Source organism: Onthophagus taurus, unplaced genomic scaffold (genome assembly GCF_036711975.1).
Source record: "Onthophagus taurus isolate NC unplaced genomic scaffold, IU_Otau_3.0 ScKx7SY_16, whole genome shotgun sequence".
NCBI classification, from domain to species: Eukaryota; Metazoa; Arthropoda; class Insecta; order Coleoptera; family Scarabaeidae; genus Onthophagus; species Onthophagus taurus.
The window spans coordinates 1,206,020-1,218,468 of record NW_027248941.1 but is presented as its reverse complement, the minus strand read 5'-3'; the positions used below and the strand labels follow the sequence as shown (position 1 = coordinate 1,218,468).

Sequence of the window (12,449 nt, the reverse complement as noted above, 5' to 3'; positions counted from 1 at the left end):
TCGTACCACCACATAATGCCAGAGTTGTTATCGAATTTTTAAATACAAACTTTACCAATTATTTGATACATTATGTTGCATCATATGGTTATCACCATAGCAACATTAACTTTTAAATATATACATTAGTTTTAGATAGAACAAAACGAATTTTTGAATAAATTATTAGCGAGGCAAGTCATATGCTAAGAACATACTGGGTGAATACCAGTGTGGGATCAGGGAAGGAAGATCTCCAATAGCCCAAATCTTCATCCTTTGTCAAGTAACGGAGAAATACTACGAGTATAACACTAACTTACACAGTATATTCATAGACTTTAAAAAAGTCTCAGTATACAGAGGACCAGACTTGAGTATAACTTAAGACAAATGAGAATCACAGGTAGCAATGATAACAATGGAGGGCCGAAGCATCGGTACAACGAAGAATATCCGATTTCGGCACTAATATTCAATCTTGCCCTAAACTCTACCATTGGTAGCCTCAAAAACAGAGGCAGCATAATGACAAAGTCATTTCAAATATGTGGATGATGTATTAATAATGGCCAGAACTTATGGGAAGCTTGTAGAGATTTTTAGTGGTAATGTAAACATTTTTGGCAGAAGGTGAAATAAGTATGGTGGTATCAGTTCTAAACAGATGAGATAGTTTGTTGTTGCTATGTAAGATGAGTTCTGGAAGCAAAGACTGTACGCTTTAGAGATGCTATGATAGCGCAGCCTAAATCAGGGTGTTGGCGGATCTTGCTCAGTATTAATTTCGTTGACGTACACTATGCTTTTTAAATGACCTCAAAAATAAAAGTCAAGAGGATTGAGAAAAAGGCCTTATTCGCGAAGCACCTTATCAAGATGTCGTCGCTTATATCGGATATTTTCACCTATTAGCAATTATTTATCATGAGTATAAATCCCCAAATTTATGCGTATAAGTTGAGAATCACCCTGTATAAGCTCCTTTGTAATTTAAGCCCTCCAAAGGTTTCTAGATGAACCTTAGTATTACTCCAAGATCTTGTTCCTTTATCTCAGTAGGTGTCAGGCGATTCTTTCCGAAAATTTTGTGTCTTAAGCACCCTCTGGCGATGCATTCACACAGAATATTCTGTGGAAAGTCGACAAGTTTGATCCTTAGCTTGTCAAAAAAGAGGCATAAACTTTCTTTATCATATTGGGTCTTTCCATGTATAAAGTAGCTTTTTTGTAGTCGACAACAAGTATAAAAAAAGTTGATCGAGGAGTCTAAATCGTTTTCTAGCAAAACGTCGATTTGTAATAAAGTTGCAGATCAAAATTCATTAATACTTGTCACATCAAAATAAAAAAAAGTGTCGAAAAGCTTGCGTCATTATGGTACTGTTTTCTTCTATATAAAAATTTGTACAGCTGTATTTTCTTATAGAAATTTCCAGAATTATCTTGCTGTCCTGAACTTGTATTAAGTAAATTTTGAACATTATTTGAATTTTTTTGGATCTTTATAATTATTTTCTTCTTAAAGTGTAGACAACGTTTCTGCATTCCGTGGTTAGTTACTTTTTTATGCTCATTCCTGGAAAGTTTCTGCGTTCCAAATTAAAAAGTAACTCCAGCTCCTTTAATTCCATTTTGTAATCAGCTTCATATTAATTTAAATCCTAAAATTTAATTACGTTAATTAAATTAAATAATTCCAAAATTGAAAAAAGAAAAAGTACGTAACTCAAAGATCGTTGCAAAACGTTAAACTTATCGTTATCTATCTGAAAACCCCACCACTCCAAACACTTCACCACTCAGAAATAGTTCAATCAACGAACCCGATAAACTCAGTCCAGTGCAAGACATCAAGTTAAATGGGATAACCACAAAATAGTCGTTAAAACATTCATCAAATTAAATAAAATAATTTAAGTTTTCGTGTTATTAACTAAAAAAATCGTTATTAAAACCTAAAAGGTAAGAACAAAAATGTGTAAAAATCCCAAAAATAATTTAATTCTTTTTTCGTTTCGTTATCAATACTTTAAATAACTCAATTCTTTAATAAACCTTAAAATTACGTCATAAATTCAACGAATAAATTGAAATAAACGTTCTTCAATTGCAATCGTCGTTTCATTCTAAGAAAATGAAACTGGAAGAACGAGATCCATTTTAAGAAATCGTTTTATTTTTAACCAACTTTTTTGTTACAGAACTAATAATGTCGATATCTACAGAACAAGAAACGAAAACAAATTTATCGCCAAAAAAGAAACAATTCAACCGAAATCCATCGCTCGAAAAAATAATTAATTTTAACGCTTATATATGTTCTCAAAACTTCTTTATTTTACCCGCGTTATTAACCTGGATGAAAACGTCGCAGAGTATTCTTCAAGCGTACTCGGAAAAATGCACGAATTTAGTTAAAAATTTAATAAAATTAGATTTTTTAACTATAATTCAAGATCTTAACAAAATGGGCAAAGAAACCAAACGAAAATTGTTAGAAATCTCGACTTATACTTGTTTATTTTTGGTGTTTCTACAATTAACGACTTGTTTAATTTTGTTGGGTATCAACTCAATGCCTGGAGGATTAATTTTCTTGCTCGTCTCAATCTCTTACATTTGTTATATGAATTATTTGTGTTTACGATTGATCATTTTGAAACAAAAATACAAAGATGAGCAGAAAAACTTTGAGAACGAAGCGACGACAAAGTATATTAGGCCCAAAGATATTTTGGGGAAAAGGACAATAAGCAGTTTAAATTTATTTTAATTTATCTTATTTAAAAATGCAATACTTAAGACTACTTTATAATTAATTATATATTGTTGTGATAAACGACCTTTGTGTGTTTTTATGTTGTATATTTAACTTAATTTTTAATAAAGATGTCTTCTCAAATCAAAAAACCCCTTTTTGAAGCCTCAAAGCAAAACTATCAAAAGCCAAATTTTTCCTCCTCCCAAAACGCTCCTCCTCCAACCCGTAAGGCACCGAAATCTTCATAACCTCTTTACCTGTCCCAATATTAACCGTAACCGGCTTTAATTTCATCTCATATCTCTTCTTGATATTAACAACATCCTTTTTATTATTTCTCCTCTTTAATTCATCACCTTTTTCGTGTTTATTAATCATTTCCAACGCTTTATTACAAATTATGCACCTACTTATTCCATAAACATCAGGATTTATCGGTTCAGGAAGAAACCTATCATTTATTTTAAACTGATGAACACATTTATGATTAATTAAGCCATTAACATCATGAGTTTCGAAATAATTCTCTTTCCTGAAACTCTCCAAATCCTTTAATCTATCCGATGAGGAATAATCCGAATAATCACTAAATTCCTTCATCGTTGAGGTCGACGTAAACTTAGAAGACGATTTATTCCGTTCGTATTCATCTCTTCTTTGAGTGAAGCGACAATTTAAGTTATTATTTAAATCTTCATAAGAAGAAGTTTGAGTTTGAACGTTTTTGCTACATTCTGAAGGCGTTTTCTGCAATTTTTTAACACCATGGATTGAAACATTCACCCTTTTTTGATCGGGGGTTATCCGCAAAAACGGTTTTATGGAGGATTCGTTCAAATAACATCCATTTACGTGTTTAAAAGCCCTTAACGGGCGATTTATCCCAGAATAAATCACCTTTTTTTCGTTATAAAGTTCTTCCCCTCGCAAGATTCTACAAATCTTTGATTTATCGTAATTAAGCGATGAACTAGAATTGTAACGATTAAGAAGGGATAAAAGAATATGATTGTTTACCTTGATGATTCTTCTTGCGAGTATTGAGTGTAATTATTTCGGTTTTTTTTAGACATAATTATTAAAGAAAATTTGAGGTTAAACGTCAATAACGAGGTTACTTGGCAACGAAGAGAATTGTGGGTAATTTTACCTTAATGAAGCGTCACCATGCGGGGGAAATCCTAATTGCTCCAGGAGCACGAATTTGAAGAATTTTTGAGCGCCCAATCGCACCAACACTACAATAACGTTATAAAACACCTAAAAAAAGAGATCGTGATTAATTTGGCGCGATAAGTAAATTATTTCCGGGAAAAACTCACTTTTAATTCGCACCGTTTGAAAGGACGCGACACCATTTTGAAATCACCGACTTAACTAACTTGAAGTTAGTTGCTTTAAATTAATTTAAAAAAAAATCGTTGATTAATTAAAATTATTGAAGATATTATTAATTTAGTTATTAAAATTGTTATTAATATAAAAAAAAGATGAGAATAGGATAAAAATAAAGATTAAATTAATATTTTCTTAAAGATAAATAACCGTGAAGTTGGATACGATGTGTCAAATTATGAAAATGTTTAAATTAACTTTTTTAAACGAATTAATTATTTTTAAGACATAATTTATTTATAAACATATCCATAATCGTAATAATAATACAAATATATACGCGAAGTAAAGAAATCATGACACGAGCTGCACCTTACGCCGTACTCGAATAAGACTAGATGACATGATAGATTAAAAATACCACAAAAATACGTAATAATAACGATATTTACAAGCGAATATAAAGAGTGTAGCCTTTTTACGGATTTGTTAAGAGTAGAAAGTTGTGAATTGAGCTTGTAGTAAAAAAAAATCGATTTCTGTGTTACAATCTTAATAAAAGCTTCGACGGATGCAATTATGTACATCTTTGAACGAAATAAACACCTAAAAAGGGGCCACTTACATAATATGTACAAATTAAACAATTTCTTTTTGTAAAAAAAGGTTTTTAAATGTTTTAATCTAATTAGAACCCCTTTATTTCTCTTACATTTTATAATAATCATTAATATCTTTTGAAATAAGCGAGTTTATTGTACCAAGAAATTCGGTGACCTTTTTGTGAAAAAAATTGGCTTTTCCTTCACCTAACCTCACTTTTTTATCCGTTTATTGTATAGTGATTAATAAAAAGTGATGAAATCAATCGAAAATACGATTAATCACGAATAAGATTAATCAAAAGTAAGATAAAAATGATTTTAACAAAAAAAATTAAATAATTTGAGGTTATGTTGAAAAAAATTTCATGTTCTAACCTCACTTTTTTTCTTTTTTTCAATAAAAAATCGATATAAACAAACTAACCAAGAACTTACACAAAAATAAATCATATTTACAACATCTACCTACATAAAATCTTCCGATTAACCTCTAAATAACACAAAATAAAGATAATAGAAACCAATCACACTAAATCTATTCAATAGCTTTGGACATAAACTCCATAAACCTTCTGGCGTATTGTTCGGGGTCACATGTGCTAATTCCATCGACGTTCGAACCATATTTAACGGTTTTGGCGGCTTTCGCAGCCTGCTTCTTCACCCCGTAATGAGTCAAAACGTCAATAATCGCAACGAAATAGATCTCTTTAACTGGGGCGGTTTCGCAACTTGGAATTGCGTAGATATCCAATTCCGGAATGATACCTCCTGAGAAAAATTTACCTGAGAAAACATTTATCTTGACTATTTTAATGAAATTCGTTTTAAAACAAAATTTAATCCAAACATAAATAATAAAATGTCTTAATTTACCTTCATATTGGAGACTTTGATCCCGAACGAATTGAGCGATCGCGTTTGGCGAATCCGGAGGGGTGTTATAACCGAAATTGCGACTATCCAAACCCGAACCGGCTTCACTTTCATCAGATTCTTGACAAGCATTCTCAGATTCGTTTTCTCGTTGCCGGGCGAACTCTTCTTCACCTCGCTCAACCTCATGTATACCTAAATTTGATTTATTTAGTGATTTGAAACAACATAACCTCAAAAAAAAAATTTTTTTTTTACCTAATAACATGCTATAATCCATCAAATGCAATTTGGTGAGGAATTCAACGTCGGCGGTGAGCGTTTCCATCAATTTTTGCTTGGCTTCGTCACCTATATACACCTAAAATTTAAAAAAATGATGACATAACCTAAAAAATTAAAAATTTTAAAAAATAACCTTTAATTTTTGTTTAACGAAATCGTTGTCTTTATAAGTGGGCAAATCCTTCTCCAATTCCTTATCAGAAGCCTCTCGGTCGACCGTGGAGCCTTTAAGATCGAATTTACGATGCGTACTAAGATGATTCGAAAAAACATTCCTTGTAATTACAATGTAATGTTCAACATTGTCTACGGTTAATCGATACATTCCTAAATATTGGGGTAAAAGCGTTTTTCCATGCCTTTCGACGATATACTACAACAAATTGAAATAATTTTGAGGTTAGAATTAAAAAAAATTAACTCACAGGATGATAATGCTTTAAAAACGAATGCATTCGTTCGACTTCCTCGCTCGTTAACGTTTTAATAATAAAAAGTTTATCAGAACTGAGATAAAACTTAGCCCCACTTTTTCCAGAAGAATCATCAGGGAGCGGTTGAGAGCGCGTTAAAGACTCTTTAAAGTCTAAATCGTCAATTCCAAATCGTTCGCGTATGTTTCTAAAAACCATGGGGCAATATTCTTTTACTTTGAAATGAGATGGCATGTTTTCTCTACGGAATAATCATTTTTAATAATTTTTTTTTGATTAATCAAAATACTTACTTATTAAATAAGTGGTTATCGATTTTAATTTTGGAATAAGCTCTAAAATCGTCGGGTAAAAGCATAACGGGGATCGTAACATGCATTAACTCGTTTATCTAAAAAGAAAAAAATTAAAATAACATAACCTCAAAAAAAAAAAATTATTTATAACTTACGGTGTGGTTAATTCCCCACATTAGAACCGATAAAAACGGCTCATTCGCACGAAATAATTTAACCTTTTGGTGTTTAACTCTGAAGTGTTTTTTCTTTAATTTTGATAGGCCTTGTGTCCCAGGCAGTGACATTTTTGACAGCTCAAAAATTGACAGCACAAAAAAAAACAATCGCAAAGACGACTAGACCACGATTATTTTCGTCGATTTTAATTCTTCGTACATGACAATTACCGGTTACGATTGGATCATCGATCGGCGCCGAGGGTGGGCCCCCAATCGAACTCGAACCGCTCGGTTTTCGCCCCTCGAAAAACCACCGTTTTGATCGTCGGTAAACTTAACACACCTATGTCGATTAGGATTCGGTTCAAATCGGAACGATTCGGGCCCGATCGGATCGATTTTAAAGCCGCGAAATTTAAATTAATATTTAAATTTATTTAAAAGATTAAGATAAAATCTATTTTTGTTTGATTAAAAAGTAAATTTGATGGATTATTTAAATTATTTAATCGAATTTATAAAAAAAAATTATTTTTAATTTAAATATTTTAACCTAAACGTCAAACATTTTTTCAAAAAACGCCCGGCTTAACCCGAAAGTTTCTAGTTCTAGGGTTAGTGTTAGTTCTAGTTTTAGTTTAATTAACACCGGGCGTGAAAACCTTCGTACTTATATAATTAAGTTAGAATTGATAAAAAAATCGGAATTTCTTCAAAATTTGTCTAAAACTTTGAAGATAAATAAAAAACCCTTATTTTTATAGATATTACTAATTAAAAATTAACAACAATTTAAATATGTAATAAAAGTAATGTAAAGAACATAACGACATCTCGAATTTAAAACCTAAATTAGATAAATGTCAAAATTCATCGAATTAAAAATAGATGGCGCAAAAATGAACTTGTCAAAATATGATTATTTAAATAATTCGTTTTTAACAAAGAAGTGAAAATAGAAAAGCAACAATTTGGGACATAGAAACATCCTTTTTCAAAAATAATAACAACAATTCCTTTATAAACAATTCAGATCCAACTTTACTTAACTTGTTAATTGTTTAAAAACATTTTTTTGTTCTTTCTTGAATGTCACTTCCTCCATCAATCATTTAGTAAGATAACTTAAAAGATAAAAAACTTAAATTACGTTTTCGTAACACTTTTAAACGATAACGTTAAAGAATAAAGGAAAATTAATAACTTTAAATTGGGTATAGAAAACATGTAACAACATTAAATGTCATCTAAGAGATGGCGCCACTTTAAAACCGTAACAATTAGATTATTAATTTTACAATCATTCAAAATGGTTTTTGATTATAATTATTTACTTAATTAAGAGGTTTTAGACTTACTTTTGATGTTGGATATCTTTCTTAAACGTAATCAACGTTTTCTTCATCAAAAAAAAGATTGAGGTTATGTCCCATCCTCGAAAACACTTAAATTACTTTTTGTGACACTTTTAAACGATAAAGTAAAAGAATAAAGGGTATAACAAACGTTTTGTGATTATTTCTTTGGTGATTAATACATTTTTTGAAGCAAAATTAATAACTTTAAATTGCGTATAGAAAACATACAACATTAAATGTCATCTAAGAGATGGCGCCACTTTGAAACCGTAACAATCACTATTACTTAATTTTAAAATCATTCAAAATTGTTTTTGATTATAATTATTTACTTAATTAAGAGGATTTAGACTTACTTTTGATGTTGGATATCTTTCTTAAACGTAGTCGACGTTTTCTTCATCAAAAAAGAATAAGGTTATGTCCCAACCAACTTATTATCATCTTATATTATAATATTTCAGAATATTATTAAAGCGAATTATGAATAAATAATGTTTAGGAAAACGAATCTAAACATATCAAGTTATAAAACGCGTTTCTTGTAAGTTTTAATATTAATAGTTATTTAACCAACAAGTCTATTAATGAAGGCGATTAATTATCGAGATATTTTAACGCGTGAGCGAGCGAAGCGAAGCGAACGCGTTAATTATTGAGATAATTAATCGCATTTTAATATACGAGTTAGTTACAATATTTTTCCGTTGACCGTCTTTTCAACAAAATAGAGAAAATCCATCGTTGAAAAATCTCCCAATCTGTCACTGGCAAAATAACCTCAATTTTAATGTGTCATAATTTATTTTTGTAGTCTTACCGAATAGATATAGTGGTCGGTTGGGTCGGTATTACAAATTTCATTGGAGAATATTTATTAAATTGACTACTATTTAGTTCGGTCGGACTTTCTTAAAATCGTTTATTAATAGAAAATCGTTTATTAATAGGTGTCATTAATGAATGATTTTGTATACATTTATAAATCATATAAATACACGGTCGACGGAAAAAAATATTAAACGTTAACTGCGTTTCCGATTTTTACCGCTAGATGGCGGTTAATAAATTGAATTTATAAATAAATTAAATTAATATTACCGCTTATTTTAAAGCGATTTGTGAATAAATAAAGCTTAGAAAAATAAATTTAAATATTACGAGTTATAAATTGCATTTCTCGTAAGTTTTAACCATAAAAAAGTACGAAACGATTTTTTGCATTTTATTAAAACAATTTAGATTTAAACTCACCAATATTCTATTTCCAAGTAAAATCGCACCAATTCACCACTTCCTTATCTTGATTTCGATGATTAACACAAAATTATCTTCAAAGAATAAATTCGTATTATTGAGGTTAGGTCGCGCCGAATGACGTTTCTCGCGTTACCGATTTTCACCGCTAGATGGGGGTTGATAAATTGATTATAAATATAAATAATTAAAATTCCCGATTATTATTATAGCGATTTATGAATAAATAATGTTTAGGAAAACAAATCTAAGCATATTAAGTTTGAATAATAAAAAAATTTGCTGCGTTTCTGCTTTACCGCTAGATAATAATAGAAATAATTAAATTAAATTCAATTTAAACTCACCAAGAATCATTTCTAATCAAAACAGGGCCAATTCATAACTTGAATCTTGTTTTTAATTATTACAAAACGTTTTTTCTCCGATTAAATTCGTGCTATTGATGTTGAAATAGTTTCCTGTAAAAACCGATTTTTTCGTGTGTGTTTCTCCCGCTAGATGGACCGGATTGAGGTTATGATCTAAAAAAGAAAATATTTAGATAAATAGCCTTTATTTGGTCGAAAAAATTAAATAAATACAAATTCCTTATTTTAAACATATTAAAATGAACATCAACAGGTTTTGTGTGAAAAAATTTACAACAATTCGCTTAGGTAGAGGCTCTCGAGAGCAGAAATACTGTCCTAATGTTATTATTTTATTTTATTTATTATTAATTATATATTAAGTCTTATTAGATAAGACGTCTCGAATTAAATTTAATTTAGATTCAGTCATATTTTTTTGAAAACATCGCTTTTTATTAAAACTTTGATATGTATTTATAAAAACCATGAATTGAATAGAGATGTTTCTCAAAAAAACATTTTTTTTAACTTAATTATTATTACAAAAAAGAAAGAAATACTTAAAAATTTAACGTAAACCTTATCGATTACTATTCGTGCGCTCAAATAAAATTTTGTTGTTGTCTTAAAGTTCTTATCTCACCCATTCTGTCCCTGGTTGTACTGCTTTTAAATAAGGGGGGCCACTCACTGGAGAATCGGGATAACGTTGCATGTATCGCTCCAATCTCAAATATTTTACAGTTACTAAATTACCAGCGTACCTAATTACAACAAAAAATTAATTTGAATCAATTTAAGCGATTAATAATTAATTTACCACCATCCATGTAAACTCCTATAAGCAATTGCTGCATCTGCTTGATTCGCGCACTTAATATAAACGCATTGGGAGGTCGTATCAACCGCGCAATGCAAAATACGACATTGATGAGCGCATTTACTCAGCACAGCTTCTCTTATTGTTAATAAATTCCGATCTCCGTCATCCACCATCCCGCGTACTTTCAAACAAGGAGTTGGAGAGCATGGGAGGCTGTTTACTGACCCAACTTGAGTCTCAAAAGCTTGACCTTGCCATGATTTATTCCTAACGTTACTGGTGTTGATGTTGGGGTTTCCAAGCCATCTCCAAACTTCGTATGGTTCTCCTTGAACCACTTGCATTTCGGTTCTAACCCTAGATTCGTTTTCGTTGATGAATTTAATCGCTTTTTTCCAAACTTTCTCCATCCCTAAAATTAAATTAATAAATAAATTAAAAATTAAGAGTTAAATTATTTACTTGATCGATCATTAATTGGAATGATCATATCGCGGACGTGATTTATAATTAAATAATTATCCCCTTCTTCTGAAGCGTTCCCCTGCAAAGTATCCACGATTCTCTCCACCATATAATAAAGCTCATCTTTTTGTTTTTGCCGAAAATGCTTTAAATATTTATAACCGGTGTTTCCAAGATACCCAATCACCAAAACCCCAATTACAAGCACAACTAATTGAACGATCGCCGATAATTTATTATAAAGGGTACATTTCCAAGGGATTTCGGGGTTTAACACAGCCAAAACCACTTTTCCATCATTCTCTATTAATTTTTCTAAATCATCCTAAAAAGATAATAATTAATTTTAATTAATTAAAAAAAAAAAAACCATTACAATATCACTAATAGGATTTTCTAAAACAGTTTCATCCGCTAAATCTCTAATTAAGGCGATTTCCCATTTGGGGTTGGACAAAGCGAGGATGTGCAAATTGCTCAAAACCAATTTGGCGTCGTAAATGTCGGGTAGATTCTTTTTGATGTGCTTGAAGATGTCCGATTCCGTTAAGAAACCTTTGGCGGGGGCGGCGCATTTCCGATCGACGGCGATTTTGGTTAATTCCGATTTTAATGAGCGGTATAAATCGGCGGCTTCGCGTACTTCCTCCTCTAAAACGCACGTTTTTCCGCGTTTGTGGTTCACATTTTTTGGGTCGCAACGCGGAAAAGCCAAATCTAAAATTAAAAAAAAAATTAGAACTAATTTATTTTAATATAATCAAATGTTCTTTAATAATAAATTCGCAATCTCGATAAAAAATCGTTTAAAATGAGCCCAAACACGATGAGTTTATCTTCAAAAATACGCTTGATTAAAATTTTGACATTTTATAAATGTCATGTGTCAAATTTGAATTTAAATTATAAAGTGAACGTCAAATTTGACAGGTTGAAAGTAAAATTCCAATTTTTATATACTGAAGTATCATATTTAACGCTAAATCCGTAATCGCGACGAAAAATCCTTTAAAATGAGCCCAAACACGATGAGTTTATCTTCAAAAACAGCCAAGATACGCTTGTTTGAAAATCATTTTGACAGTTTGTGTCAAATTTGACAGATTAAGTTAGAAATGTCATTTTTTGATCAAAATACAATTAAATTTTTTATCAAATTTGATTTTTTATATCGACACATTCAAAATTTAGTGTTTAGGTGAATGTCATATTTGACAGGTTAAAAATAAAATTGACATTTAATGTTCATATTGGTCAATTACACTTTAAATTAATAATTAAATGTTATGTTGATAAGATGACAAAATAAGACGACATTTCCAACTCAATCTGTCACTTTAATGTTTAAAGTGTCAAATTTGACACATAACAATGATAAGTTGTGTACTAAAATAATCGTATCTTGTCATCAAACTGACATTTAATTATTAATTTGAAGTATAATTTCCCAATTTGAGT

The 12,449-nt window shown here is 30.5% G+C and overlaps 5 protein-coding genes across 8 annotated transcripts in view; 1 reads left to right on the top strand and 4 right to left on the bottom strand.

Moving 5' to 3' along the window:
* LOC111416152 (voltage-gated inwardly rectifying potassium channel KCNH6-like) overlaps positions 1-4,140 on the bottom strand; it is an 84,545-nt gene extending 80,405 nt beyond the window's left edge. The window contains exons 1-2 of the mRNA XM_071201081.1: positions 4,066-4,140; positions 3,894-4,003 (exon numbers count right to left, since the gene is read on the bottom strand). The gene's annotated coding sequence lies outside the window, so the exon portion shown is untranslated. The remainder of the gene's footprint in view (positions 1-3,893; positions 4,004-4,065) is intronic.
* LOC111416238 (uncharacterized) lies at positions 1,796-2,892 on the top strand. Its single transcript, XM_071201097.1, has 2 exons — positions 1,796-1,944; positions 2,184-2,892. Exon 2 carries the CDS (start codon positions 2,192-2,194, stop codon positions 2,753-2,755), a length of 564 nt encoding a protein of 187 aa, XP_071057198.1. The 5' UTR covers positions 1,796-1,944; positions 2,184-2,191; the 3' UTR covers positions 2,756-2,892.
* LOC111416229 (uncharacterized) lies at positions 2,737-3,881 on the bottom strand. The gene is made up of 2 exons (XM_023048200.2): positions 3,761-3,881; positions 2,737-3,713 (listed from the first exon to the last, which is right to left on the bottom strand). The coding sequence occupies exons 1-2, from the start codon at positions 3,814-3,816 to the stop codon at positions 2,885-2,887; spliced, it is 885 nt and encodes a 294-aa protein (XP_022903968.2). The 5' UTR covers positions 3,817-3,881; the 3' UTR covers positions 2,737-2,884.
* Positions 4,141-4,353: 213 nt separating the features above from the next.
* On the bottom strand, positions 4,354-7,111 carry LOC111416062 (phosphatidylinositol 5-phosphate 4-kinase). 2 transcript variants are annotated; one of them, XM_023048022.2, is made up of 7 exons: positions 6,730-7,111; positions 6,572-6,669; positions 6,270-6,519; positions 5,978-6,217; positions 5,818-5,920; positions 5,560-5,754; positions 4,354-5,454 (listed from the first exon to the last, which is right to left on the bottom strand). In XM_023048022.2, exons 1-7 carry the CDS (start codon positions 6,859-6,861, stop codon positions 5,219-5,221), a joined length of 1,254 nt encoding a protein of 417 aa, XP_022903790.1. In that variant the 5' UTR covers positions 6,862-7,111; the 3' UTR covers positions 4,354-5,218. The 2 variants fall into 2 exon arrangements, with proteins under 2 accessions (XP_022903790.1, XP_022903775.1); XM_023048007.2 differs by having other exon boundaries at positions 4,354-5,469; positions 6,730-7,110.
* Positions 7,112-9,889: 2,778 nt separating this feature from the next.
* The window catches only part of LOC111415990 (inner nuclear membrane protein Man1-like), a 44,559-nt gene continuing 41,999 nt past the window's right edge, over positions 9,890-12,449 (bottom strand). For all 3 annotated transcript variants that reach the window (XM_071201088.1, XM_023047905.2, XM_023047921.2), the window contains 4 exons: positions 11,368-11,708; positions 10,989-11,316; positions 10,524-10,938; positions 9,890-10,467 (listed from right to left, as the gene is read on the bottom strand). In XM_071201088.1, coding sequence (XP_071057189.1) covers positions 10,338-10,467; positions 10,524-10,938; positions 10,989-11,316; positions 11,368-11,708 — 1,214 coding nt within the window. In that variant the 3' untranslated portion in view covers positions 9,890-10,337. The remainder of the gene's footprint in view (positions 10,468-10,523; positions 10,939-10,988; positions 11,317-11,367; positions 11,709-12,449) is intronic.

Excerpts from the sequence above, each read along its gene's own strand:
- LOC111416238 (XM_071201097.1), top strand. The coding sequence starts at position 2,192 with ATGTCGATATCTACAGAACAAGAAACGAAAACAAATTTATCGCCAAAA.
- LOC111416229 (XM_023048200.2), bottom strand. The coding sequence starts at position 3,816 with ATGTCTAAAAAAAACCGAAATAATTACACTCAATACTCGCAAGAAGAA. Across the intron at positions 3,714-3,760 it reads TCGCAAGAAGAATCATCAAG|TTCATCGCTTAATTACGATA; the intron begins GTAAACAATCAT and ends TTACAATTCTAG.
- LOC111416062 (XM_023048007.2), bottom strand. The coding sequence starts at position 6,861 with ATGTCACTGCCTGGGACACAAGGCCTATCAAAATTAAAGAAAAAACAC. Across the intron at positions 6,218-6,269 it reads TTTTAAAGCATTATCATCCT|TATATCGTCGAAAGGCATGG; the intron begins GTGAGTTAATTT and ends AATTTGTTGTAG. Across the intron at positions 5,470-5,559 it reads TCAAAGTCTCCAATATGAAG|GTAAATTTTTCTCAGGAGGT; the intron begins GTAAATTAAGAC and ends ATGTTTTCTCAG.